This window comes from Phodopus roborovskii, unplaced genomic scaffold (assembly GCF_943737965.1).
Source record: "Phodopus roborovskii unplaced genomic scaffold, PHOROB, whole genome shotgun sequence".
Taxonomy (NCBI): Eukaryota; Metazoa; Chordata; class Mammalia; order Rodentia; family Cricetidae; genus Phodopus; species Phodopus roborovskii.
Window position 1 is genome coordinate 3,776,308 of NW_026125052.1, and position 27,505 is coordinate 3,803,812.

The 27,505-nt window shown below is 40.8% G+C and overlaps 1 protein-coding gene across 4 annotated transcripts in view; it reads left to right on the forward strand.

The window, feature by feature from the left end:
- Window positions 1–27,505, forward strand: part of Trim37 (tripartite motif containing 37) — a 125,694-nt gene that overhangs the window by 62,178 nt on the left and 36,011 nt on the right. For all 4 annotated transcript variants that reach the window (XM_051188690.1, XM_051188608.1, XM_051188858.1 and 1 more), the window contains exons 18-22: window positions 76–270; window positions 3,988–4,296; window positions 12,214–12,336; window positions 13,057–13,246; window positions 14,631–14,749. In XM_051188690.1, coding sequence (XP_051044647.1) covers window positions 76–270; window positions 3,988–4,296; window positions 12,214–12,336; window positions 13,057–13,246; window positions 14,631–14,749 — 936 coding nt within the window. The remainder of the gene's footprint in view (window positions 1–75; window positions 271–3,987; window positions 4,297–12,213; window positions 12,337–13,056; window positions 13,247–14,630; window positions 14,750–27,505) is intronic.

The following is a 27,505-nucleotide window of genomic DNA, read 5'->3' on the forward strand; positions in this document are numbered from 1 at the left end:
TTTCAACCATTAATTGGGATCTAAAAAAAATCATGTACACATGCATATAATATGCTTTCTCTATTTCTTTTGTAGGTAGTAGCCACAGCTATGTGGGTGCCAGTAGCAGAATGTCAAGAAGAGCACATTTATGCTCTGCTGCTACCAGTAGCTTATTAGACATTGATCCTTTAATCTTAATACATTTATTGGATCTTAAGGACCGGAGCAGTATGGAAAATCTGTGGGGTTTACAGCCTCGTCCATCTACTTCACTTTTGCAGCCCACAGGTAAAGTAATAATGTCTTTTTTTCCTTTAGTTCTCTGGAATAACTGTTGAATTTCTATGTATGTCTCATCTGGATATCAGAACACAGACTGTTTCTCTAGTAAAGTGATTTCTTATTCACGTCATATGAGTGACTTTTTAACCATTCTGCCATCTCTGTGTGTGTGCGCGCGCGCGCGTGCGCGCACATGCACGTGCACATGCGAGGACTACTTTAAGTTTAAGGTTAACCTAGGCTACATGGTGAGTTCAAGGCCAGCCTGGACTATATTGTGTGACCTGTTTCAATAAACCAAACAAGGGCTGGTCATGGTAACACAACACACTTCTTTTATTCCAGCAGTTGTGAGGTGGAGACAGGTGGTTATCTATGAGTTCAAGAGCAGCCTTGTCTATATATCAAGTTCCAGAACAACCATAGATACCTAGTATAAGAAACACAGAGAGGGAGAGGAATATCAAAACCTGAGAAAATGCGTATTAATTACCACAGTATTTTATCACAAAGTTGTTTAAAAGAAAAATGCATAACTATACAAATACAGAGATTTGTATAGTCCAGTCTAGGCTCCATTAGTGCTACCGTTTAAAGACCACTTCTAGGGGCTGTTGGTATATCTTGCTAGTAATGTGTTTGTCTAGTGTGTGTGCAAAGGCCCTTGTTTTCCTCCCCAGCCTCCTATTCCTGGGGGTGGAGCAGCATTTTCATGGAATGTTTTCTGCAACTTCCTTTGTATGTAATAAAGCAGACTACCCTTTCCCTTACATTCTAAACTGTAGTAAGTGTCCAGCCAGGATGCAGACAGGAATTTTGGTGTTACCTCAAAGTAGCAGAGCTCACTTTCTGAACAAACTGATAGAACTCTGTGTAGAAAGCAAAGCCTGAGCCACTGCAGTGGATTGGAGATTACAGCCAGAATCATTAATTCCTCTCTTTCTTAAAGCATACTTCTGGAAAGACTTGCCCGATTTGAAAGATTATCAGCTAGGTTCTGGGACAGTTTCTTTTCAGTTATGATTCAAGTACATTCTATGTGAAGGTTCGCTTAAAGCAGTGGTTCTCAACTTTTTTAATGCTGCAACTCTTTTATATAGTTCCTCATGTTAGGGTGACCCCCAGCCACAAAATTATTTTGTTGCTACTTCATAACTGTAATTTTGCTACTGCTATGACTAATAATGTAAATATCTGATATGTGGGATATCTGTTATGTGACCCCCCAAGAGGTTTGCAACCCATAGGTTGAGAATCACTGCCTTAAAAGGTAATTGGTGGTATGTGTAAAGTCCAAATGAAGCAGATAGAGTCTGGCTGTATAATAAACATGTGCAATTGACTTAACTTTAAGGGGAATAATTTTACAATTTGATTTACAAGTTGATTTAATAAATAGTTAAAATCATGTTTTTGAAAGCATTGACTGTCATTCGAGAGGATACAGACTGTATTGACAGTAACATCCCTGTTCTAGAATATTTAATTTTCAAACACTTCATCAATTCTTGTTTTTTTTTTTTTTCTGCTTCATCTATGAACTTTAGTGTAAAACATTTATGTACAAGACTGTTCTCTAATTTATGCCAAGGCAGCAGCCACATCTGCATGTAGATGGGTATGACTGTCTTCAAAACCAGCTCTTCACTGGCCCTGGCTGGTTGCTCTGTCATGCAGAGTTGTAGCTGTGATGATGAGGGTGTGCTTCTGTATTCTGTGGATGTTAAGCTATGACAAGCTTAGAAAGGGGCATGATCCGATAATGGTTGGTCACCACCTCCAGGTGAGGAAGGGAGGTTATAGCTGCCATTCTCTCTGCTACCCACAACCTTAGACTTTATGGTCCCCACTCGGTCTTCAAATGACTTGAAGGTTGCAGAGTTCCTCATGTCTCCCAGCTTCCTACTGATGGCAGAGCCCATGGTGGACAAGGCAGCATTTGTCTTCTGTCCTGCCTGTGAAAGGGTTCTTGAGTCTTCTTGTAAAGGTCAGACTGGGTCACTTTCTCATTCCACTCTCCAAGTTTCTCAGACGTTTTCATATAGGCAGTAGAGACTATGCCAGCTCCTAGACAGGTTCTGCTTCAGCTCTCCTAAAGTGGAGAGGCCAAGCCTCCTTTTCAGCTCTCCACAGTGCCTCTCTTTAGCTGCCAGGACCTGGCGCAGAGTGACAATTTCTTCCACCTTTTTTTTTGGGGGGGGGGTGAGTTATAAAAGCTTTATTTCATTTTTTGAACAGAGGACGGTCGGGGCAGGTGTGTGTCCAGCCAGTTCATGATTTTGTCCCTAAGAGCCAGAGTCTTGCTCTGCCACAGAATGTAAAATCTATACATCTATGCAGTGTTCATCCCAATCCAGTTCAGTCACTGAAGGTAGACTCACTGTCTGAGCTGTCTCCTATGGCTTTTTCATCTGCACCATTAGGCACTGGAGCATCTGGGTTCTCAAGGAGGTCTGGATCCAGCCCTTCTGATATCATTTTGTTTCTGATCGCCATCACTGGAACACCCACTTGAACCATCTTGAGATATCTGGCATATCTTGGATCTTTGGCGACAGTTAAGATATTTTCTGGTCCCATGACCCTTGAGCCCCAAATAAATACATGGATGCTATATGAGTTATGTAACTGTTGGCTGGTTGCTTGGGCTTCTTATTGGCTAGCTCTGTCTTAATTATTAACCCATTTCTATTAATCTAAGTATTTCCATGTGGTCTTATCTTACCAGAGAAGGGTCTGGGGTGTCCTACCTTCCTGGTCTCACATGGCATCTGCCCTTTGCCTATACTTCCCAGAATTCTTCTCTTCTGGTAGTCCCGCCTGTCCTTCCTGCCTGGCCACTAGCCACACAGTGTTTTATTTATCACCCAATAAGAGAAACACATACACAGAAGGACAACCCCATCAGTTCTACTATACATATTCTTCTATAGCCACGATTCCAGGTGAAGTACTATCCAAGTGTTTGACTTCTAGGTTTTCTTTTTCAGTTTTTAGATTGTGACCATAAATACAGGGGAAAAATGAGAAAAGTGGAAAAGTATTTAAAACAAAACAAACAAACAAAAACACAAGGCAGGACAACCTCTAAACTTTAGAATTAGGTATATAATTACAAGTGAAGTGATGATTATGACCCAGACTCTTAACTTGAAGCTTTAAGGCTTGAAAAAGGTTAAGACAGTTACACCTATGTTTTCTGTGGTAGAATTTAATACATGCTTTAAATGTTTTATTTCATTTATTTGTGTAGGTATGTATTATGTATATGAGCATGTATGTGTTGTGGCCAAGACTCAGTTCTCTCCTTCTACAATGTAGTAGAACCCTAGGCATTGACCTCAGGTTATTAGGCTTGGCAGCAAGTGCCTTTATCCTCTAAGCCAGTGATCCTCAACCTGTGTGTTGTAACCCTTTTGGAGATTGCCTATCAGATAACTTGTGTATCAGATATTTACAATTCATAACAGCAAAATTATAGTCATGAAGTAGCAATTTAATGGTTGGGGGTTATCACATTGTGAGAAACTGTATTAAAGGGTTGCTGTAATAGGAAGGTTGAGAACCAATGATGTAAGCCATCTCTCTAGTCTTGATGCATGTTCTTTGGTGCTACCATGAAGCACCTTACCACATTTGACACTTTAAATTTGTAGGAAAGAATGAAGTCATGAATATTGAAGTTTCTCTGAACATGTTTTTTCACTTGCTTTTTCTTTGAAGCGTCATATTCCCGAAAAGATAAAGATCAACGAAAGCAGCAGGCAATGTGGCGAGTGCCCTCTGACTTAAAGATGCTGAAAAGACTCAAAACTCAAATGGCTGAAGTTCGGTGTATGAAGGCTGATGTGAAGACCACACTGTCTGATATAAAAGGCACTGGTGTTGCTTCTGGAGACATACAGACAAACCTTTTTTGTGCTGACCAGGCAGCTCTGTCACCCTGTGGACCCGAAAACTCTGGTAGATTACAGGATTTGGGAATGGAGCTTCTAGCAAAGTCATCAGTCACTGGCTGTTACATACGAAACAGTAAGTGAAGTAGTTTCTATAATGTAATTTCTCCCATGTGCTTGGTGAAATCATATAATTAGTTGTTTTCACTTAACTGTCAATGTCTCTGTTCTAACGAGTTAAATTAAAATTATATTTTTTATTTATTTATTTTTTTACCATTATGTATGCCATGTGTGTGCCTGGTGTCCATAGAGTTCAGAAAGAGTGCGCTGAATCCCCTGGAACTGGATTTATAGGTTGTTGTGAACAACTGCATGGGTGTTAGGACTTGAACCCAGGTCCTTTAAGGGCTCTTAACCACTGAGCCAACTCTTACACCCTTCTTATGAGTTAACATAGCCTTTTTAAAAAGATCCGTCCAAAAATTTCTTGACATTTTCTTTTAGAAAGAGAGAGAGAGAGAGAGAGAGAGAGAGAGAGAGAGTGTGTGTGTGTGTGTGTGTGTGTGTGTGTGTGCACGTGTGCGTGAACACACGGGCGGGCATGCTCACTCGCACACAAACCTGCACAACATGGTACTCTTTAGGAAGTAAGAGGACAGCTTGTGAAGTTAGTTCTCTCTCTCCACATATGGTCCCAGGAATTGAACTCAGGTTGTCAGGTTTTAAATGGTGAGTGCCTTTACCAGCTGAGCTACCTTTCTAGTCCACTTGTAATATTTTCTTTTATATGATGGAACTGTACCTGGGCTTTCTTTGTACCACCAGCTCCTAAATAATGACACTGAGGCTTATTATTAACTATGAAAGGTTGCCCTTAGCTTAAGCTTATCTCAAACTGGCTCTTAAAACTTAAATTAACCCATTTATATTAATCTACATTCTGCCATGTGGCTTATTCTCATAGTTTTCCTGGTGAATTCTACCTCTCTTCTTCCCAGAGTTCCTCTTTCCCTGAAAATGTTGCCTTTCCTCTCCCACATAGCTATTGGCCATTCAGGTCTTTATTAAACCAATTAGAAGGGGCCTTGGCAGAGACACATCTTCACATTCTACAAAAAGATTATCCCATAACTTGGAACTAAGGAGTTTTGATTGCTCAGTCAATGCTTGGCATTAAATGACACTTTGGTAGCCTTGTGGATCCTGCATTGTACTGATAAGATTTAGACAGTAAAGTATGTAAATAAATGAGTGAAAGTAATTTTAATGAATACTTACTATTGTGAAACAGGAGTAGATGAAGAATGGCATAGTTTTGGGGGAGTTGTCCGAGAAATTCTCAGTAAAGAAAATATGTGAGCTAAGCCCTTCAGATGCCTTGGGGAAGCAGTGTTCTGTATAAACAGGACAGAAATGCAAATTCACTGGCACCAGATTCACTTGAAGGGAGGAAGACTAACATGAGTGGATATGGCGACTAAGGCAGGGCAGATTCAGAGATGAAGTCGAGAGATAACAGGGTTTAACTGAGGCTCTGATAAGACTTCAGTAAGGAGTTTGATCTGCTACTTGTTCATAAAGCTGCATTGTGGAGGAAGATTTCTCTCTCGCTCTCTCTATTATTACTTTTGTTTTGTTTTGCTTTTTCATGACAGGGTTACTCTGTGTCTTTGGATGCTGTGCTGGAACTAGCTGTTGTAGACCAGGCTGGCCTCAAACTCACAGAGATCCGCTTGCCTCTGCTTCCCGAGTGCTGGGATTCAAGGCATGTGGAGGAAGATCTCTTAAAGCTTCATAGCAGGGGCTGCAAGTCTAATGCCAACCTTTAGAGTAGCTTGTGTGAGTTTGGTGTGTAATTTGGAGCTAAAGCTATGGGCAGGTAGACTTATTCATAGCCTGGCAGCCCTCTTTAACTGAGTTTCTTTCCCATCCTAAGTACACACCAGTACTGTTCTAGATGCAGAAAGGAAAAGCTAATCTGTTACATACAATGCATGTCATAGGCCAATAGGATTCAGTTCTTTGTCACAGCTATAGTTGTAAAAAGCTGGATAGTTCAGAGAAAGACAGAAACTGAGAATATGTTTTGGCCTGAACAACTTAGTGATTAGTGCTGTCATTTACTGAGAATCATTTCAAAGCCAAATGCATCGGTGTGTGTGTAGGTAACCCTAATCCTAGCATTCAGGAAGAGGGAGCAGGAGGATTCTGAGTTTAAGTTCAGTTTGATCTGTGTGCTATAATCTTATGTCAGAGCAGAGAAGGTCAGGAATTCTGTCTAAATATGTTTGGGCACCTTCTGGGTTGCTTAGTAACTGTCCTAGGCAAGCATTATCCACAAGTCAAGCTGGAAAGAGGTCACAGCAGCTGAATGTAAGCATGTGATACTGTTTAAGTCTAGGCAAAGTAGGATCAGTGGGTAAGGATCTTAATTTATTCATTATTTATGTGGCAGGATCTCTCTCTCTGTACCCTGGTTGAAATTCAATATGTAGATGAGATCCACTTGCCTCCAGTTTATAGATGCCTTTTAGGTGCTAGGATTAAAGGCATGCATCACCACTCCTAACAATAGTAGTGATTGTTTGTTTGTTTGTTTGTTTGTTTTCTTGGGGTGTTTTGGTTTTTTGGTTGTTGGAGTTTTGTTTTGTTGCAGGGTTTCTGTGTATATCCCTGGCTGTCCTGAAACTCATTCTATGGACTAACCTGACCTTGAACTCAGATTTTCCTGCCTCTGTCTCCCAAGGCACGCTGGGCAGTGGTGATGATTTTAATGGAGAAGAAAAGTTTTGGCACTGAGGCACTAATCAGACATTTAGAGGTTTGGTGAGGAAAAGGGATGGAGAAGCTAACAATGGAAATTGAAAAGAACCTTTAAAATAAGTGAAAAACTAGATAGTATATTCCAAAATCTAAGCAAACTGGGGTTTAAGTGGCTAAGAACATTGGCTGTTCTTCCAGAAGACCTGGGTTCAATTCCCAGCACCCACATGGCAACTCATAACTATCTATAACTCCATTTCCAGGCATTCTGACACTCTCATACAGACATACATGCAAGCAAAACACCAATCAATGTTCTTTAAAATAAAAATAAATTATTAAAAGCCAAAGTTTTAAGCAAGTGTTCTGAAAAGAAGTGTTACTACCTATGCTTTATACTTTTGAGAAGTAACAACCTTAAGATTGAATAGAAGAGCGCACCAGTTATATCTGAGATGAGAAGACAAAGCTTTCTTTAACAAGTTACATATGAACTCAGAGGAATCTGAGGGGCTGTGTGGATTGAGAAAGAGTTTGGTATTTGGTACTGCCTATGTGTTCGTTTCCCAAATCATATATGCTATGAAAAAAGTTTTTTAAATTATGAAAAAGTATGCATAATGTAAAATTTGACATTTTAGCCTTTAGTTGGGGAAGCATATGTGTTAAAGTTTTTGGTAAAGTGTACATAAAATTTACCATTTCAGTCTCACACTTTGGCATTATTGTGCATCCATCTCTAAGAGGTTTTTCTTACTCTAAATTAAAACTGCATCCATTTCTCTCCAGTCCCCATTTCTCTACTTCTGGGACCTGGGATGATTGTTCTGCTTTCTGCATCAATGAATGACTGACTCTTAGGTATCACACATGATTGGAATTGTTGTAGTAGTTGACATTTGAGAGTTTTTTGTTTTGTTTTGTTTTTTGGGGATTTTCTGTTTGTGACCAGCTTCTTTATTTTGTGAATATCCATGGTTCCCTATATGATAGCATCTTGCAGAACTTTCTTTTAAAAAAAAGATTTGCCAGGCGTTGGCTGTACACGCCTTTAGTCCCAGCTCTCAGGATCCAGAGATAGGCGGATCACTGTGAGTTTGAGGCCAGCCTAGGCTACATAGTGAGTGCCAGGATGGGTTCCAAAGCTATACAGAAAAACCCTGTCTCAAAAAGCGCAAAATAAATAAATAAATAAATAAATAAAAAGAAAAAAATTATTACAGTGTTCTGCCTGTATATATCCTGCAGGCCAGAAGAGGGTACCAGATCTCATTACAAATGGTTGTGAGCCACCATGTGGTTGCTGGGAATTGAATTCAGGACCTTTGGAAGGGCAGGTAATGTTCTTAATCCCTGAGCCATCTTTCCAGCCCCAGAATTTCCTTTTTTCTTTTGTTTGGTTTTTCAAGACTGGGTTTCTCTGTGGCTTTGAAGGCTGTCCTAGCTCTTGTAAACCAGGCTGGTCTCAAACTCGCAGAGATCTGCTTGCCTCTGGATCTCAAGTGCTGGGACTAAAAGTGTGCACCACCACCACCCAGCTGAATTTCCTTTTTTTTTTTTTTTAAAGTAACAGAATCCTACTCTGTTGTATGTAGAGATAAAGTTTTGTTTGTATGTTCTTTCATCCTTTGAACAGTTGGGTGGTTTGCATCTTTTGGCTCTAAATATACATATCTTTCTAAGCCCACTTGTAAACTTTCAGCATATACAAAGTGTCATTGCTAGATTATTTTATCCTTAGCTTTTAGGGACAGATTGAGGGTACTATGATATTTTCTGGGCACAGATTCCAATTTTACACATGTTCACCAGCACTTGTTATTTTCTGCTTTTTAAACTAACCTTCCGAATTAACATAGAAATAGAATCTAGTGATTTTCATTTATAGTCATTTTCAAGATAGATGTTTGCTATTTAGCCCAGGTTAGCCACAAACTCTCGATCCTTTGCTGTAGTTTTCCCAGTCCAGGGATTCCAATTATATACCAGGATGGCAGACCTCATGTCTGTTTTGTTTTTGTTTTTCCATTTCACATATACTTTGAAGGTTTTTACATATTATATCATGAGTTAATAGTAATGCATTCTTTTTGCTGGTGAGATGGTATTTTGTTATATAGCTATACCAGATACTATTAATCCACTGTCAGTTGATAGATAGTGGTTTTATAATTTTTTACTATAATCAACGATGTTACTATGAACATGTATTATAAGTTATTGTATAGACAATATTTTATTTTGTGTCTATACTTAGAAGTGGACTTGTTGAGGTAAATGGAAACCATGTTTAAACTTTTTGAGTAACTGCCACAGTGTCATACTAGTTATAAAACATGTGCAGAATTTTGTATTTCTGCCAGTCATGAGATTACAAGCTTCTCCATGTTGTCTGCAATACTTTCTCTTGTCCTTCTTTGTTGAGAGGCCTTGATGGTCAGAGGTTGCAGCCTATCATGGCCTGGCAGCATCTCTGTCCAAAGCTGCTCAGCAACATGAGGAACTCCTTCTCCAGTTGGACTTCCTGTTCTGGAGAACTTGTCTGGGCTCAGAAGACTGACCTATCTCTAAGCCTGGATACCTGATTTATCTCTAGCATGACCTTTGACATGTAAATGGAGGCGGAGTTTTTCTTTTGTCCCTATCGCCTGGTCCCAGATAAACACATAGACTCTTATAATAATTACAAAATATTCAACCTTTTTATTTAGGCTTATTACTAACTAGCTCTTATAATGTAAATTAAGCAATTTCTATTAATCTACATTTTGTTACGTAGTTCGTGGTTTTGCCTGTCCTCTAGCACATCTTCTTCCTCTAGCTGTTGGCTCAGTTTTCTCTACTCCGCCCTTCTTCCTTTCTGTATTTTCAGTTTGGCTTTCCTGCCTAGACTTGCATAGACCAAATCAGCTTTATCATTAACCAGTGAGAGTAACACATACTCACAGTGTACAGAGTTATCCCACAGCATGACACAGTTTCCTGCTAGAAGCTTTTGCCCCAGCTGCACATATAGTAAATAAGTCTTGCACTATACTAGGAGCTTTACTTTACTATAGGACCCTACTGCCACATAAGAAGCCTTAAGATACTAGCATGCCACTTAATGCAAATTAGAGTTTGTCCCCATGGTCCCCAATCCTATTTATTTCCTATACTCTGGGATAAAGTTGACTTGATTGACTGAAGTCATCAGCCATCCCAACCATGTTACCCTCTTCTGCTGCCTCCCTCCTCTCAGACCCATAATCTCTGAGGAAGAAAGAGAACTATACCTCTTCCCTATACCATTGAATTGTCTTTACATCCTTTTAAACTCAGCATAAATGTGAAGATTGCTTTTGGATTCTCAACTCTGATAGGTATCTGTCCATATGCTGATACCACCCAGTTACTTGTATTTTTTTTAAATTAATTTATTTTTTATAACCAAGTCCATTTAAATGAAAACAAACATTTATAGACAATATTTGGGAGTTTGGGCGTTGTTCTTTCCAAACTACTTCCTGCTGGTAAGGGGCGCTGTCATGGGGGATCCTAAGAAGATGCAGAAACCTGGCTATAGTCTGCAAGGCTGCTTTGTCCAGCTGTTTTGAATGTAGGATCACCTGGTACTCTGTTTCAAGCAGTCTGGCTTGATTAAACCACATTAGTCTGGAAGGAATCCACAGCTTTTCATTTTCTGTGGAAACAAAAATAGAAATCCTTTTCCCCAGTAACTTGTCCTTGAACTTAAATTTTTGAGTCAGAGCATTTTTTTTTTAATTTATTATATTACATGTCGATCCCAGTTCCCTCTCCCTCCCTCCTACTCTCTCTGCCCTCTCACATGCACCCTAACCACCCCCTCCTTCCATCCCCCCTCCCCAATTCCATATGTAGGGGAATGCCACCCAGTTGGGGTCATATAGATCTGACAGGTCATGTGAAGTAGGGACTAGGGCTTCTCTCCTGTCTCTAGATTAAGGCAGTTATCCCTCCACGGGGAATGTGTTAGCAAGGTCCTTTTGTGCACCAGGGATACATTCTGGCTCCACTGTCTGAGGTCCCTTAGACTGCTCAGTCCTTCTGGCTGAGACTCATATGTTTTGTGCATATGAGACTCATATGTTTTTTTTTTTCCTGCCAGTGGTGGGGGAAGGGGCACAGCAATGTTGAGTGTGGGCCTCATACTCCCTAGTTCTACCTGCAACATGTTCCTATGTTCCTCCCCCAGCCACCCACCTTTGTGTGAGACTGGATCTCACTCTATAATCCAGGCTGGCCTTGATCTCACTGTGCAGACCATTCAGGCTGCCCTTGAAGTTAGGGCAGTCCTCCTGTCTCAGCTTCCCCAGTGCCAGGGTTTCAGGTGTGCAGTCCTGTCTCTCTCAGCTTATTTGTTCTTTTTTTCTCTTGTTTTTTGAGGTAGCATTAGAGCTTTTAAAGAGATTTACATTGATGCTAAGCCCTAGAGCTGTCAGAGGAGAGCTGCCTTACCCACTGCTGACTCCAAAGCTGAGGATCAGTGGTGTCTGCAAGCCTAAGGCTCTAGAGTCATCCCAGGCAGAGGATATGGGAGGGAGTCTTCTTTTGGGGATTGTTTTTGCTATTCTAGATCTCTTACAGTTTCATAAAAATTTGAGGAACCTGTTGTTGTTATTAATATTATCATTATTATTATTTATATTTACATTTACGTAGGGAAGGAGCTTGTGTGGAGGTCAGAGGACAATTTAAAGGCCTGGGTTTCTTTCATCCTACCCTATGGGTTCCAGGGATCAAACTCAGGCTGTCAGAGTTGGCCACAGTGCCTTTATCAGCCAAGCCATCTTGCCTAAGTAGCGATTTTTTTAAACAACAACAACAAAATCATTTTTATACAGATTGTGTTAAACCTGTAGACAATATTGTCTCAGTGTGAACACAAAACTGTCATGCTGTCTTCGTTTTCTTTCTATAATATATGGCAGTTTTTGAGCTATTTAAGGGCTGCGGCATTAGGAAGGTTGAGAACCATTACATTGAGGGTTATATTTTTGTTTACACTTCATTGTCTTAATTGATACAACTTTTTAAAAATGAGGTCATAGTTAATTTTCTTAGGATTCTGTCTCACAAGCAACAAAATAGAATTATTTTTTGTCTTAGGATGCTAAACAAGCTGTCAGGACCATAGAATTCCCTGTTTTGGACATTGTAGACAGAAAACCATCCATGTACACTGAGGATTAGACATGTCTCTGACTATAGAGTGAGTTATGTGACATGCTACCATATTCAGAAATGCTTCTAAATGTCTTTGCAGCCACAAATAAGAAGAATTCACCCAAGTCAGCTCGGGCCATAGCAGGCAGTCTATCACTCCGAAGAGCTATGGACTCTGGAGAAAATAGCCGTTCAAAGGGAGACTGCCAGACTTTGTCTGAAGGTAAATTTGGGGAATTTGTAATATAATTTTTGTGGGCACATTCTTGGGAATTGGTGTAATGTAGCTTTAACCTTGAAAGGGACCAAAGATGCTAATGCTATAGTTTAACTTCTGATTTTGTGGGACCTTTTATTGTTTATTTTTCATGAGTTTGGTTTTTTGTTTGTTTGTTTTAATTTTGGGTTTTAAAAAGTATCTTAATTATATATTTGTCTACATTTGAGAAGGTTTTAACTCTTGATTCCCCTGTCTGAGCCTCCCTAGCTCTGGGATTGCTGGCATGTGCCCCTGGGCTCTAGTATTTGAAGTTTGATCTGAATTGATCTCAATTCAGATCAGTGTTTTCAATTATGTATTCCCGGCTTGTTAATTTTTAAGAGCTAGTCAAAAAGATTGGGATATATTTTTAACATTTTTGAAGTTTTGGCTTAATGTAAACTGTACATGGAAAGATGGCTTAGAGCACTTTCTAATCCTGGATTAGATTACCAACATCCACATGGTGACTCAACAACAATCTGGAACTCCACTTCCAGGGGATCTGATGCCCTCTTCTAGCCTCCATTAACACAGGCACACATGGTACACATTCATACATGCAGGCAAAACTAGTCTTACATTTAAATTTTTCAAAATTGAAAAAAAAAATTATGTGCCTAAAATAATTTTCTATTCTAAGAGGGCTTTTATGTTTATTGTCTTCTTGCTCCTTTTCTGAAGGCTCCCCAGGAAGTGCTCAGTCTGGGAGCAGGCACAGCTCTCCCCGAGCTCTGACACATGGCATTATTGGGGATATTCTGCCCAAGAATGAAGACCGACAATGCAAAGCTTTGGATTCTGATGCTGTGGTGGTTGCAGTTTTCAATGGCTTACCTACTGTTGAGAAAAGAAGGAAAATGGTCCCCTTGGGGTAAATGATACTCTTTCAGTGTTTGGAACTTCAGGTGGTCTACATTATAATGAACAAAATTATTTCTGCTTTGCTAGTGTTTGAGGTGTGCAGGAAGTTCCATTCTCTCTCACTCTCCTCTCTTTACTCCACCCCCCAACCCCTGCAGGGTGAAGCAGTCCTCCTGCCTCAGCTTCCTGAGTGCAGCTTAGGAAAAGAGCTAGCTTAGGGCTCTTTTCACTGACAGCAGGATACCTTGCGCAAACTTTGCCTTGTGAGATGTGTATGTTTCAGCTTTACATGTTGCCTTATGTTTTAATCTGTTGTGCATTCTTCCAAAGTATTTGTGCTGGGTCCTGTGTCATAAGTGTGTTACCACATATTTGTATGCAGTAAAATACTTCACTAATTATTTTTATTAGTAGTAATAGTATTATTTTGAGAGTGGGTCTCATATAGCCCAGGCTAGCCTTCAGCTCTTGAACCTCCTGCCTTAGCCTTCCAAGTGCTGGGATTACAGGTGTGCGCCACTATGCCTGGTTTAATTATCTGTTATTTTGCTGTTGCTTTTGAGACAAGGTTTCTCTGTGTAATAGCCCAGGTTGTCGTGGAATTTATTATGTAGAACAGGCTGGCCTCAAACTCACAGAGATTCCACCTTCCTCTGCCTTCCAAGTGCTGAGCTTAAAGGTTCATACCACCACACCTGGCTTAATTATTAGTTTTTAAAACACTGCTTCTATTTCACACTTTTTCTGACTTTTGAATTATCTTCTAAATGCTAGTTGGGATTTCCAGAAAGGATTAATTTTGATCAGCATCTTTGTCTTTATTCTATATTCTGCACATTCAGCAACGGTGACTATCTTTACCAGTAGTGTTTCTTGGTTTCTTACTAATGCTTCTCAGTCTTTCAATAGTAGTGAGAACTTGTGTTTATATTTTAATTGATAATTACTGATTGACCAACCATTTTAAGAAATAGCAGCTAAGGGCTGGAGAGATGGGTCAATGGTTAATTAAGAACATTGCTTGCTCTTCCAGAGGTCCTGAGTTCAATTCCCAGCAATCACATGGTGGCTCACAACCATCTGTAATGAGATCTGGTGCCCTCTTCTGGCCTGCAGGCAGAACACTGCACTACAGAAATAAATCTTTAAAAAAAAAGAGAGAGAGAAAGAAATAGCATGAGATCCTGCACTTGTCTGTCCTCTGCTGATAACATTTTGCAAAACTATCACACGTTATCATAAGCAGGATTTGGTAATCTGCCATTTCATAACCTTTTATTCTGAATCTTCAGTGAAATTTTAAAGAATGGAAAGTTAGTATATACACAAATGAAAATGTAATTATTGTGTCAGTTATTAGACATTTGAAACTATGTTGTTTTTCCCTTTTTGAGGGCTAATGCAAAAGGAGGTCGCCTGGAAGGAATGCAGATGGTGGATTTGGAAAGTCATTCTGAAGCTGGGGAGTTACAGCCCATACTACCTGAAGGAGCATCAGCCGCCCCAGAGGAAGGTGAGGAGTTAACAAGAACAGTCAGGGGGCGAACTGGATGTAGTCGTAAGATAAGATAGGTTAGTAAAAATGTCACAGAAATCTAACAAATATGTTTGAAAACCAGATTCATTTGCCACTTTTTTGTGTCTTACAAAGACATTGTATACAGAGAACAGTAAAAATGGGTATAGGTTACTGCATAAAAGGGTCTGTCTTGGACCAGCCATGGTGGTACACATCAATAATCCCAACACTGGGAGGCAGCAGCGGCCAGATCTTTTTGAGGTCTAGGCTATCCAGGTCTGTATATTGATTTCTCTTTCAGCTATGGCTACGTAGTGAGACCTTAACTGTTTTGGTTTTTTGTTTTGTTTTAAAAATAGTTTGGGTGTGTTGGCACATGCCTTTAATCTCATTACTTAAGAGGTCAAGGCAGGTGGACGTCTGTGAGATTGAGGCCAGCCTGGTCTACATAGTGAGTTGTAGAACTTCCAGGGCTATCTAGAGACCCTATCTCAAAAAACAAAACAAACAAACAAACACAAGAACAACAACAACAAAAAAAAGGGGAGTGGAGAACATACCTTATCAGGCAAGCTATTTACAGGGGCAAAAACTATGGAACTACAGGTAGTTTTTCTGCTCAATGAATGTATACCTACATGCTAGTCACTGAATTTTAACTATTGTCTCAGACGCAGTACTTTAGGAAACATGCTCCCTTAATAGCTGATAGCAGATGAAGAGAGGGCTGTCATTAACATCACTTACTCCCTTTCCAGAAGAAGTGTCTGGTGGTTACGACTACCTGAAACTCCAGTTCCAGGAGATCATATGGGCTCTCCTGGCCTCAAGGGACACCTGCACATGCATGGCATACATTCATTTATATAGACACATACACATAAATGAAATTAAAAAAAGAACACAGCTAATAAGAATACTGTTAATCTTTTGTTTGAGATCAGATTTTGTGTTTTGGTTTTTTGTTTGTTTGTTTGTTTTTTCAAAACAGGGTTTTCTCTGTGTAGCTTTGGAGGCTGCCCTGGAACTCGCTCTGTAGACCAGGCTGGCCTCGAACTCACAAAGATTGGCCCACCTCTGCCTCCTGAGTGCTGGGATTAAAGGCGTGCGCCACCGATGCCTGGCGAGATCAGTTTTGACCAATGTCTTTAAATTGCTCTTTTAAAATTAATTTTACAACATGTGTACATATGTGTGTCTGTGTGGATATACACACTAGGAGGTCATTGGCAGTAGATCCCAGTAGGGCTGAAGTTACAGGCTGATCTGCTTGTTGTGGGTGCTGGGAACTGACTTTAGTTCCTCTGTAATAGCAGTACTCACTCTTAATCACTGAGTTATTTCTCCAGGCTTCCTTTGCTCTTATGGAAGAATTCCTCAATTTACTGTTTATAAAGTCTTCTATAACAATCTGCTTCAGCTCTGCAAACTTATCTCAATTATAGTTTTTAATATTTCTTCCAAGATTGTTCATCTAATACCAGATATATACTTGATTGTTTAGCGATAGAAGTTACTTAAAGCAATGCTATAATCCATTGCCCTTGCTATATCTTTTATAGGTTAGCAGAAAAGAAAAACAGCTTTGATTTGTTCCAGTGAAACTGTAACTTTCCACTTTGTTTGAATTTTAGTCATTGATGAGTTGTCATTCAAAACAGATATATAGGTGCTAGCATATGCTTCTGGCTGTCCTGTAGGAGAACTGGTGTATTGTGGCATTTTGGGATTTTCCTTCATTTTCAATGCATGGGGTGCAGAGTTGCACATGTACAGAGGACAATTTTGAGTAATGTCTTTGTTACTTTTCTATTTCTGTGACAAAACACCATGACCAAGGCAGCTTACAAAATGACGAGTTTAATTGGGCTTACACTTGATCCACAAGCAAGACACAAAGAGCCCGCTGAGATTTTGAAATCTCAAAGCTCATCCCCAGTGATATCCCTGCTCCAGGAAGGCCATACCTCCTAATTAGTTTCCAAGCAGTTCCACCAACTGGGAGCCAAGTATTCAAACATATGAGCCTATGGAGGGCATTCTCAGGAAGCCTGCCTGCTAGTCCCATATGGCTTAGTTCTACATCCCTGCATAGGAGTGGCAAGGGAATGAGGAAAGGACAGACACACAGAGAAAAACTGAGATCAGGTGGGATATATGCATTCTGATGGAGTGGCTCCAACTAGAAATCACTGTGGAACTTGAGTCCATTATGTACAGGAGGAGGAATTAGCTCGTCTTAGTAGGGGGTCTTTGTAAGCCAACTGTCTCCAGATGCAAACATCCAGGAGGAAGCTGTAGTTGCTAGTTTTTGCACACACTGATGAATTATTTGTAAGCTCTCCTTTTCCCACACAGTCAATAATTGCACTCTGATTAGAGTAAAGCTCAATAATTGTACTCTGACCAGAGTAAGGCTTTGCCGTTCCTGTGAGCCTCAGCCTAGGGAGAAGGCTATGCCAGTTCCATAGGTCTGAGGCATTTGGATCCTTGGGCTGTGCCCATGTCAAACAGGGCTTCCTGCACTGCCCATAGCTATCTTCCTCCTTTATGACAGCTTCTCACCAGTTTGGCTAGCTTGAATGTTTTACGTGGCTTCTGCGGATTGAATGCAGATTCTTGTATTTAATAAGATAAATGCTTCAGTGGGTCATCCCTTGACCTCCTTTTTTAGGTTTTCAGTTAACAAGCACTAAGTGTGTTGATCCTTGTTCTCCACTGTATGTTCTCTCAGTAGGAGAAAATAAGTAAAAAGTATCTTCACTATTTTTTATTAATTATTTATTCTATGTGTCTTTTACATCATGTATCTTCATACCATTCATTTTCCATTCCTTCACATCTGCCCTCTGTCCCTGCACCCCAAATAAAACAAAATTTAGGGGGGGAGGAAAATAAAATTAATAATAAAATAAGAAAGGGAAAAACATAAAGATCTTATCATGGAAGATATAGTGTGACTCAGTGAGTCACGCCATAAACCTCTTTGTCTATATATCTGTACTTGCAAGTGTTTGTTGCAAGGAATCATTGGTCTGGTTCGAGGCCTCTGGTTTCTTCTACACTATTGATGCTGAGCTCTCTTTAGGACTCCTCCTGGACACCCTGCTATTGCCCTGTATGGTGGAGATCCTGAAGCTTTAGGTCTGCAGGTCAGGTCCATCATGTGCTCCAGCAGATCATAGATGGGGTGGATGATGGGGCAGGCCAAGTCATAACCCTGGATCTGGGCCTGGGCAGCTGTAGGGTTGGTTCACCAGATGTGAAATGGAGACAGCTCTTCCATGCTCACTTTTTTGGGGCTGGCTCACCTGCACTTGCAACATGAAAATTAATAAATGAGCCAGAGACTGATATTGGGATTCAAACCACAAGCTAAATACCAGAAAAGCAAAGCAGCTGGCTACTAGCTCTCACCTCTAGCTGCATCTGATCTACTCATGAGCTTTCACCAAGTCTCAAATTGCTGCCTCTTCTCAGTGTGGCTGGAGATGAATGCCTCATATTCAATACTGAAGACCCTGCTTCTATCTTTTATACCCCTCTAGTGCTAGGATTAAAGAGGTTAGCTATAATTGTCTTTTAGATTCTTGTGTACATATGGATGGTCTTGACTCACAGAGATCTGTCTATCTCTAATCCTGATTCTAGGATTAAAGGTGTGTACCACCACCTCCTACTTTCTGGCTGCTGGGATTAAAGGTGTGTGCCTGGCTTCTATAGCTTGTGGCTGGCTTTGCTTTTTGAATCCTCAGGCAAGCTTTAATAAATCATAAATAATATATCACTACATGCACTCACATAGTTGTTGTGCTGCCCTGGAGAGGTGTAGAGCTTGCTTTCCTGAGTCTTGCAGGTCAGGGATAGTTTTTCCACTCTTATGACTACAGGGCCAGCTCTCCACACCTGCCTCAGACACTGATGGGCAGGAGGGAGGGCATCATTCCCTGGCCTATGCCACCACAAGACAGATGAGAAGTGGGGAGAGCTCTCCCATGTTAACAACTTCAAGGCTGGCTCACCCACACCTGCACTAACAGGATTGGCTCTATTGTGCTGCTCTGATGAGGTGCAGAGCCTGCTCTCCTGAATGTGGCAGCTGGTATTGATTATTATTACAACATTAAGAATGTTACTGCTGGAGAGATGGCATAGTGGTTAAGAGCATATGCTGCTCTTGCAGAGGACATGGGTTTGATTTCCAGCATCCCCATCATTCCAGAGGATCCAGTACTGCCTTCTGGCCTCTCTGGGCCCTTGCACATAGATGCAAACATGTAGAAATACACCTAAAATAAATTTTTAAAAATTGTTTTTTAAAGAGAGAAATATTACCACTAGTGATCTTGTGGGGAAGGACTTTTGGAATTTAGCTACTTCCCAAATGTCTGTACACATACCATTAATAAATTATAGTGACATGAAATCTAACAGCATGTGTTAGAATCACAAACTTATCTTTTTTATGTATCATTTATAAAGTTCTTTTAGTTTGCTTTATGCTGAATTAGATGCTGGTTCGGGAGCGATTTCTGAACTGCTGTCTGATTGGAAGTGTTCTTGGTTATTATTGTAGGGAGACTGTTCTCTGCCTAGAATGCTTAACAGCATCCCCAGAGTGTTACACCATTGGGTGCAGTAGTGCTTCACCACCACTTACAACCCAGAATATGTCCACACATTACCAAGTGCTTCTGGGAAGACAAAATCACCTCCAATGAAAGACCACTGGTCAACATAATAGTCTGACCTGGTGATAGCTCTTGAGAGACTCTTGCATAGTGAGCTGTAGTTACTAGTAAGACAAATTTGCTTTTCTTGGGTATGCTGTATATGTGTGATAGGAGGAGAGGGCAGAGACTCACTATATACTACTATTAGATATTGCAGAGATTGGCTAATACAAGCCTTTGATAATATTAGGTGTTAAGTGCTCCTGATGTAGTATATAAGGATCTAAAAGTATATCATCATAATAGTTGATATTTACTAAGTCTTATTGTGCTCTTAAAATTAATCCTTGCAGTCATTAACATCTTTACTTCTGATTTAAAACTTAAAGAAATGCAACTTACCTTGCCCAGAGTCACAGAAATAGTCAATTGTAAGGCTTAGAATTTGAACCTAGAGTCAGTGCTTATAATATCTCTTCATACCTGGCCTCTCATCTACCCTTGGGAAACTCATCTAAAGGCTTGAGTAGAAGTTAGTATGAGGCCACAGTGGAGGCAGAAGGCAGAGCATGAGGAATTTGTCATTTCCTGTAGAATCTGGGCTTTGTCCTCTTCCATGGGGTCTATGCCAGGAGTAACTTCATACATAGAATTGTGTGTTTTCAGTTTTTATTCTAGTTACAGTGTGGAGATTCATTGTTGCATTTGGAATGGGATTTGGAACTGGGAACATGAAACATTTTAAGAAGCATGTTAACTAATTGAAATGAACGATGACTTGAACTTGTTTCTTGTTTTAGAGATGGAATTTTATTGTGTAGTCATGCTGATTAAATCTTCCTGCCTTAGCTCTCCCCAAGTACTGGGACTACAGGTGGAGTTGAACCTAATTGTTGTCTCCTGCTCAGAAAGTCCCATCTTACTTCTCATGTGGATATCTAGTATGGGAAGCTGTCTTTTGGGGCTGACTTGCCCATGGTTTGTACCTGAGAGGGGAAGTGTGGATTGAGAAAAGCTAGGTAGAGATTTCAAGAGAAAGACAGAGACACATGATAGAGTCAGGAGGGCAAATCCAGTCAAAACTGAACTCCCTTAGTTTATTCTTTAACATTCTTAAGTACCCAACTAAAAGTGGGGACATGGCAGAAGACTTCTGTTACATATAAGGAGCAAACAGACTTTCTTCCGGTAAATCCTCCAGGTATTTGGTAGCCACACCTGCTATCTGGCCTTCAGGGTCAAGAGTAAACACACCTGACCACGTCTGATGTCATTTAGATAAAGACATCTGCTACCAACAGCCAAGCTTTAAACCTTTAGGTCTAAGGACAGTTTTGAACTATGATCTATCTTGAGGCAAGATGAAATGGACCCCTTTTATGGGTCCTAACAATCTAGTTAGCATAGAAGCACATGTGTTAGTTACTTGTTTGTTGTAATACCTAATAGAGTAATTTAAAAGAAGGAATATTTGTTTTGGTTTCTAGCTTGAGAGGTAGAGTTGATCATAGTAGGCAGGGACCGGCAGTGGGAGGAGGCAGTGGGAGAAATGAGTGTTGGTGCTCAGCTGACTCCCATTCTTGTTCTTCCCAGGACCCTGGTTCATTAGGGGGTGCTGCCCATGTTTAAAATGACTCTTGACTCTTTCTTCCTCAGCTAAACCTATTTGTAAATACCTCCACAGACAGACAGACAGACAGACAGACAGACAGACAGACACACACACACACACACACACACACACACACACACACACACACACAAATGAATTCAGTTAAGTCAACAGTAAAGATAGTAAAGATTAACTATTATGGGCCGGGGATGAACTCAGTTGGTAAGAGTGCTTACCAAACACAGAGCTATGGGTTCAATTCTCAGCACTGCATAAACTATAGATGGTGAATCTGCTTGTAATCCCAGTATTGGGACAGTGGAGGGATAGAGATTAGAAATTTGCTGTCATCCTTAAATTTATCACATGGCAAGCTCAGAGCTTATTTAGGTACATGCTAATCTTGTATCAAAAGAAAAGTAATGACATTAATAATATTGAATGTATTTGACATTAGTTGCCAGAATCTAGCTCCAGCAAAGTGCAGGTCCCAAAGAGGAAGCATAGGATTGAAGAGGGAAGGAGACTGACACGATTTGTGGGTTAATTAGGATGGCTGCTGGTTTATTGAAAATAAGCTATACCTTATGTGCTTTATAATTGCATCATAATTTAACCACAAGCAATATGGAAAGCAAACTTAATAATTCTGGAATGAAAGTGGCCATCCAAGTCATTATAGCATTTCCTTGAAGCAAAAGACTACGGCAAGAATCTAAAAGCCTATTAGCAGGTGCCCTCTTACATTTCCTCCTGCAGGGTCAGGAGGTGTCAGACATTGACTCCTGAGCAATTTTCATTCTTCAAGGGACATGGCATAGTAGTTGTACCATGTAGCACTGATGATACTTTCTGTTTCGCCTGGCCCAGCACCGATTTGTTCTCAAATAAACAAAGAGAGACTTACATTAATTATAAACTGGTTGGCCGATGGCACAGGCTTCTTATTGGCTAGCTCTCTTAATTATTAATCCCATTTCTATTATACTATGTATCGTCACTTTGTCTTGGCTTACCAGTGATGCCTGGCCCTCTTCCTCCCTCGGCAGCTACATGGTGTCTCCCTTGTGCCTCACTCTCCATCTTTCCTCTTCCTAGCTTGCTCCTAGTCCAGTAGCTCTGCCTATCCTTCCTGCCTGACTACTGGCCAGTCAGCATTTATTTATCAACCAATAAGAGAAACATATTCACAGCATTCAGAAGGACATGCTCCATCATAGCACAAGCATTGAGCTGTTTTCTAATTGCATTTCTTTGTGCTGTAGTCTTATAAATATAGTCCGGTTCCCCTTATATGCTCCTTAAAGGTAACGTCCCGACATCTTACTCTTCTTCCATTATACTATACCATTCTGATTCCTTCAATATATACTCCTGTATATATGGCAGAAGTGGGATCAGTCCAGTCTAATTTCTTAACAGAATCTATTCCTTGTGGGGCATACTAGATCTTGCCACATTTATCTAATAAGCCAATAATTGGGGGTGCTATTCTATACTTATTAACTGAACTCTTGCCTTAAATGGCCCCAGGCTCTGAATCTAGGCCTGGTATGTCCAGTTAGTATATCTTTAACTTCTCTTCCTGGTGTAACAAGGGAAGCCACAATAGGGAGTAGGCAGAATTCATGCTATATAGTTCCACGGAGGTGTTTTTTTTTTTCCCCCAAAGAATTATATTGTTTGAAGAGACTGCCTTTGTAACTTTTTCTCATCTTACACCAAAGCTCAAACAAAATTTCCCAAAGAAAAATGCATTAGGGAAACTCCCATAACACATAGTGAGGATCATTAAAAATGAAAATAAAAAGGTGGCAGAGAGTTGCAATTTACAGTGTTAAAATGCTGGACCTTTGTGAAGCAGCAGTGGTCTCCATGTGGTCCACTCCAACTGATATTTAAAGCAAATTGAGGTCTGGAGTAAATTGAGCTCTGTGAGTAAAAGTACTTGCCACATGAAAGCCTGACAACCTGAGTTCACTCCCCAGAACCCATATAAAGAAGCAACTGTGGAAATGTGCGTATGTAGTTCATAAGCTAGCCCTCCTAAAATATGCAGTTAACAGAAAAAAGACATTCTGCCTTAAAAATAAGGAGGCAGCCAGCAAGGTGGCTCAATAGTTAGACACTGGCAAACCCCCAGGACTCCTACAGTAGGAGAGTGTTGGATCCCTGCACTAGGGAGACCCCTCACTCAAATCCTGGGATGCAACAATTAACCCACAAACCATGGAAATCGGCCCTTGATGCAAAACAGCAAGAGGGTTCATTCGGGTTCCAGCCGGCTGGGGTTCAACTTGTACCACACAAAGGAGGAAGAGAAGAGGGGGGAGGGGGAGAGGGAGAGAGGGGGAGAGAGAGAGAGAGAGAAAGAGAGAGAGAGCCCCAGCCCAATTTTACATGAGTTTATTAAAGACAAAAAACTGCAAGGAGAGGATGGGGGGTCTGGGGTTAGGGGCTAGCAAGCTCCTCATTGGTTGGACCCAGGTGGCTGGTTGTTGGCAGGGCTCATGCTCCTTATCTGGTACCTGCATCTGTGTTTCTAGGAAATGTTTTGCAAGCCCATATTCTCAGGGTTTTTTGGGACCTAGGACAACTGGAAATTTTCCATCTTAACAAGAGAACCAAATACCAGTACATTGGCCTCTGACTTCTGCATGTTCACTGGTTTGTGTGTATATGCACACACATGCGCGCGCACGCGCGCACACACACACACACGTGATTTTAAAGAAATTAAAACCCAATGTTTAAAGAATTAACTCCTAAAAGTTTCCCTCTAACATACATTCATGCTCACAAAAGTAATCAAGAACAATAAAGTAAAATAAAATTGGCAAATTGGGAGTCAGAACCAGGAAGATCATAAATTAGATTGTAGCCTGGGCTTTTAAGACCTAGTTTCATTACTTTTTAAAACAACTTTTTAAATAGGAGTTAGCAGCTTATCCTAGGCAAGAACATTTGTTTAGTTGCATTTAGGATCTGCACTGCATGTTCTGAGGTTTTTAAGAGCATTTGGTTATTCAGGTGAGAATTAGGAGGAGGTGGTCAGTGTTCTCCTAGGCTTTGTCATTGTGTAAAAAGTGCTGGGATATAAAGCACCAAGAACTCATCAGGAAAGAATGCTGTGAGGAGCTGGCTTCCCTCAGTCCCGGAATAGGCAATGTAAAAGGCAGCTTGCTGAGGAGGCTGCAGGGGAGCACTGTAGACACATGGTGCTCCAGGACTTAGCTAATGCCGTGGTTATTTTTCACCTAATTATCACACTGTAAGTCTTATTTGTGTGGGTTTTTCTTAAATCCCACATGTTTTTTTTTTTTTAAAAACAAAACCCAAGAAAACAAACCCCAGAATTTTAAAGGAGAGTGGGGAACAAAGTTCTTTACTCATGTCGGATGGAGGATCTATCATGTCACTGTGGCTCCTTCCTCCTTGAGGAGGCAGCTCTCTGAAGAAACTATAAGCCCTTGTTTCTATGCTTTGTTACTAGGTGGGAGTTTGGGGTGACTAAAATCATGGGAGTTTTGTTTTATTTTTGTTGTTTTTAGGTTTGGGTTTTTGAGACAATCTCGTTATCAGACTAGAATTCGAGTCCTCTCAGTGCTGGGGTTATAGGCATGTGTTGCTGTGCCTGGCTCCCAAGTAGTCTCTTACTTGCTCTCCAGTATCAGTAGAGCCCATTCCTTTCTAACCGGGACAACCACTTAGAAACCAGTGTAATGATTTGATACTGGTAGCGTAGGTTAGGTACTTCTCCCCCACATGCCAGGTCCCTGTTGATAAGCTGTAGAGTTCTGTAGATCGCAGACTGAGCTCTGCCAAAGCAGCACAGATCTCTCATTTAGTCAGGGATACTCATAATTCCCATTCCAGGGAAAGGCCTTGCACAGCTATTAAAAACATTACTTGCAAACTAGCTAACAGAAATAAATTATACAACCCATGCCTTGCTATTGCTGGTCACCTTTAGGGTAATCAAGATGAGCTATCAAAAAAAAAAAAAAAAAATCAAGCACTGGAAGGTGGGGGTGCATGCCTTTAATCCCAGCACTTGGAGGCAGAGCCAGGTAGATTTCTGAATTTGAGACCAGGCTGGTCCATAGCGTGGCTTCAGGATAGCCAGGGCTATAAAGAGAAACAGTATCTGGGGAAGTGTGTGTGTGTGTGTGTGTGGGGTGGATCAAGCAACTGAGGTAAACAGTAATGAAAGTAGCACTCTAGAAGTCTCCAAGTGAGACAACATGTATAACTGTTATTGGGTAGTTTTAGAGTTAGCTGTTCAATGTGGGCTGTATTGCCTGGGAAATAAGATTCCGGGGACACAATATAGGCTGATGGATGTTTATTTGGGTAGGAATCACTTACATCAGAAACAGACTATCACAGGTTCCTGTTCCAAGGACACCCCCCCCCCATGCTCCCTGTCTCCAGCCAGGAAGTAAGAGCATGAGCTAGGGTCTGGGACCTTAGACCTAAACCCCCACGGTCCCTGCACCCCAAAGGGCAAGGTGGATATCTCACTACAGGCATGCCTCTATTTCTTTATTTCTTTGTAGCCCAGGCTCTCCTGCGCTTGCTATGAGGCTGAATTTGAACTTTTGATCTTCCTGTCTCTACCTCTTAAGTACATAGATTACAGACATGAGTCATATGCCTATGTTATGCTGTGTTCAGAATGGAACCTGAGACTTTAGCAGAGCTACATCCTAGCAGCTGCCTCACCCATTTTAAGACAGGTTTTCATACTGCATAGCCCAGAGTGGCTGTAAACTCATAGTAGTAATTCTGTCTCCTGAGCCTTTTGATACTGTACTTTTCCCCCCTCCTGTGTCATCTCTGAATTCGAAGTCTCGGTGAATTGGCGTAGCTTTTCTGAAAGTGACAAACTAGTTGCTTCAGTTGCAATTTTGGTAAGAAGCCTGAATCAAATCCTGGAGTTCCTGGGGAGGGTTGTTTATTCTCTATGTCTCTGTCAACAAGGAAAACTACTCAGAGCCAGTCAGGCACTTTCTAACTTCATTTTCAATCTTCTTGTTCAACCTACAAGGAAAATTGGCAAAGTCCAGTCATTTGGTCCCACTCCCATGACTATACAGCCTTGCAGAGGACAATGTTAAACTTTCTTCTAGAATAGTGGTTCTCAACCTGTGGGTCATGACCTCCACAGGGTCACATATCAGATATCCTGAATATCAGATGTTTACAGTTCATAACAGTAACAAAATTACAGTTATGAAGTAGCAACAGAATCATTTTATGGTTGGGGTCACCACAAGAAGAGGAACTATATTAAAGGGTCCGCAGCATTCGGAGGGTTGAGTACCATTCCTTTGGTGGGGGGTGGTGAGAAGGGCACCTGTAAATTATTAGCAGATTAAAAAACAAATTGCCTACTTCTCCATGAACTTCAAGCATCTGACATTGTTAAGGGGTTTTTATCCCCAGCTGGCTTTAGCCAGCTGACATAGACCTGTTCAGCATTTGTTATAACTACAGGATCCTTTCTCATTGTAATCTTGTAGTTAATAGTGTCTCATAAGCACCGTCAGTGAGGGAATAGTACTAAAAGGTCAGGTGTATAGCTGCAATTTGGAGTATCAGCCTCTTTTCAGGAACAGTTCCATGAGGGGCCACAAGGTGGGAGTGGCGTTTCACAGATGGAGCCAGCCTGTGTTGTATAAAATAGTATGTTTTAGCTGGGGGTGGGGTGGGGTTATGTTTGTAACCTTAGTACTTGGGAAGCTGAAGCAGGGGGATTATTACCTCAGTTTAAGGTCAGATAGAGCTGTTGTTGGTTTTAGGCCAAACTGGACTAATGGAATGAGACTGTGACTGTCTCAAAAACAAACAAACAAACAAAAAGGTGGGAGATACTTATACATTCCTCTCTTCAGAGCAAGACTGTTTTGTGTGTATGTGTTCTTTATGAAAAGTGGAGAAGCTGAGCATTCTTACCACATGCCTTTAATCTCAGTATTTGGGATCACAGACAGGCTGATCTCTGTGAGTTCAAAGTCAGCCTGGTGTACAGAGCAAGTTCCAGGAAACATAGCTGTTATACAGAGAAACCCTGTATCCAAAAATCGAAGAAAAAGAAGTACAGGTATTTCAGAGTGGCCAGATGTAGCCTTTGAAGGAGAAACTTCACGTGGATGCTTGAAAATGGTTTTCTTTTCAATCTTATTATTTTATTTTATGTGTAATGGTGTTTTGCCATACTTGTCAGGCCCCCTAAAACTGGAATTGCAGACAGTTGTGAGCTGCTGTGTGGGTGCTGGGAATAGAGCCAAGGTCCTCTGGAAGAGTAGTCAGTGCTCTTAAACACTGAGCCGCCTCTCTGGCCCCTACGGTTTACTTTGGAAGATTTTTACAATTTTAAATTCTCTTGCTTCAGGTACATTGTTTGCATTGGTTTTGGTGTGTGCTTGGTTGGTTGGTTTGGTTTTGGTTTTTCAAGAAAGA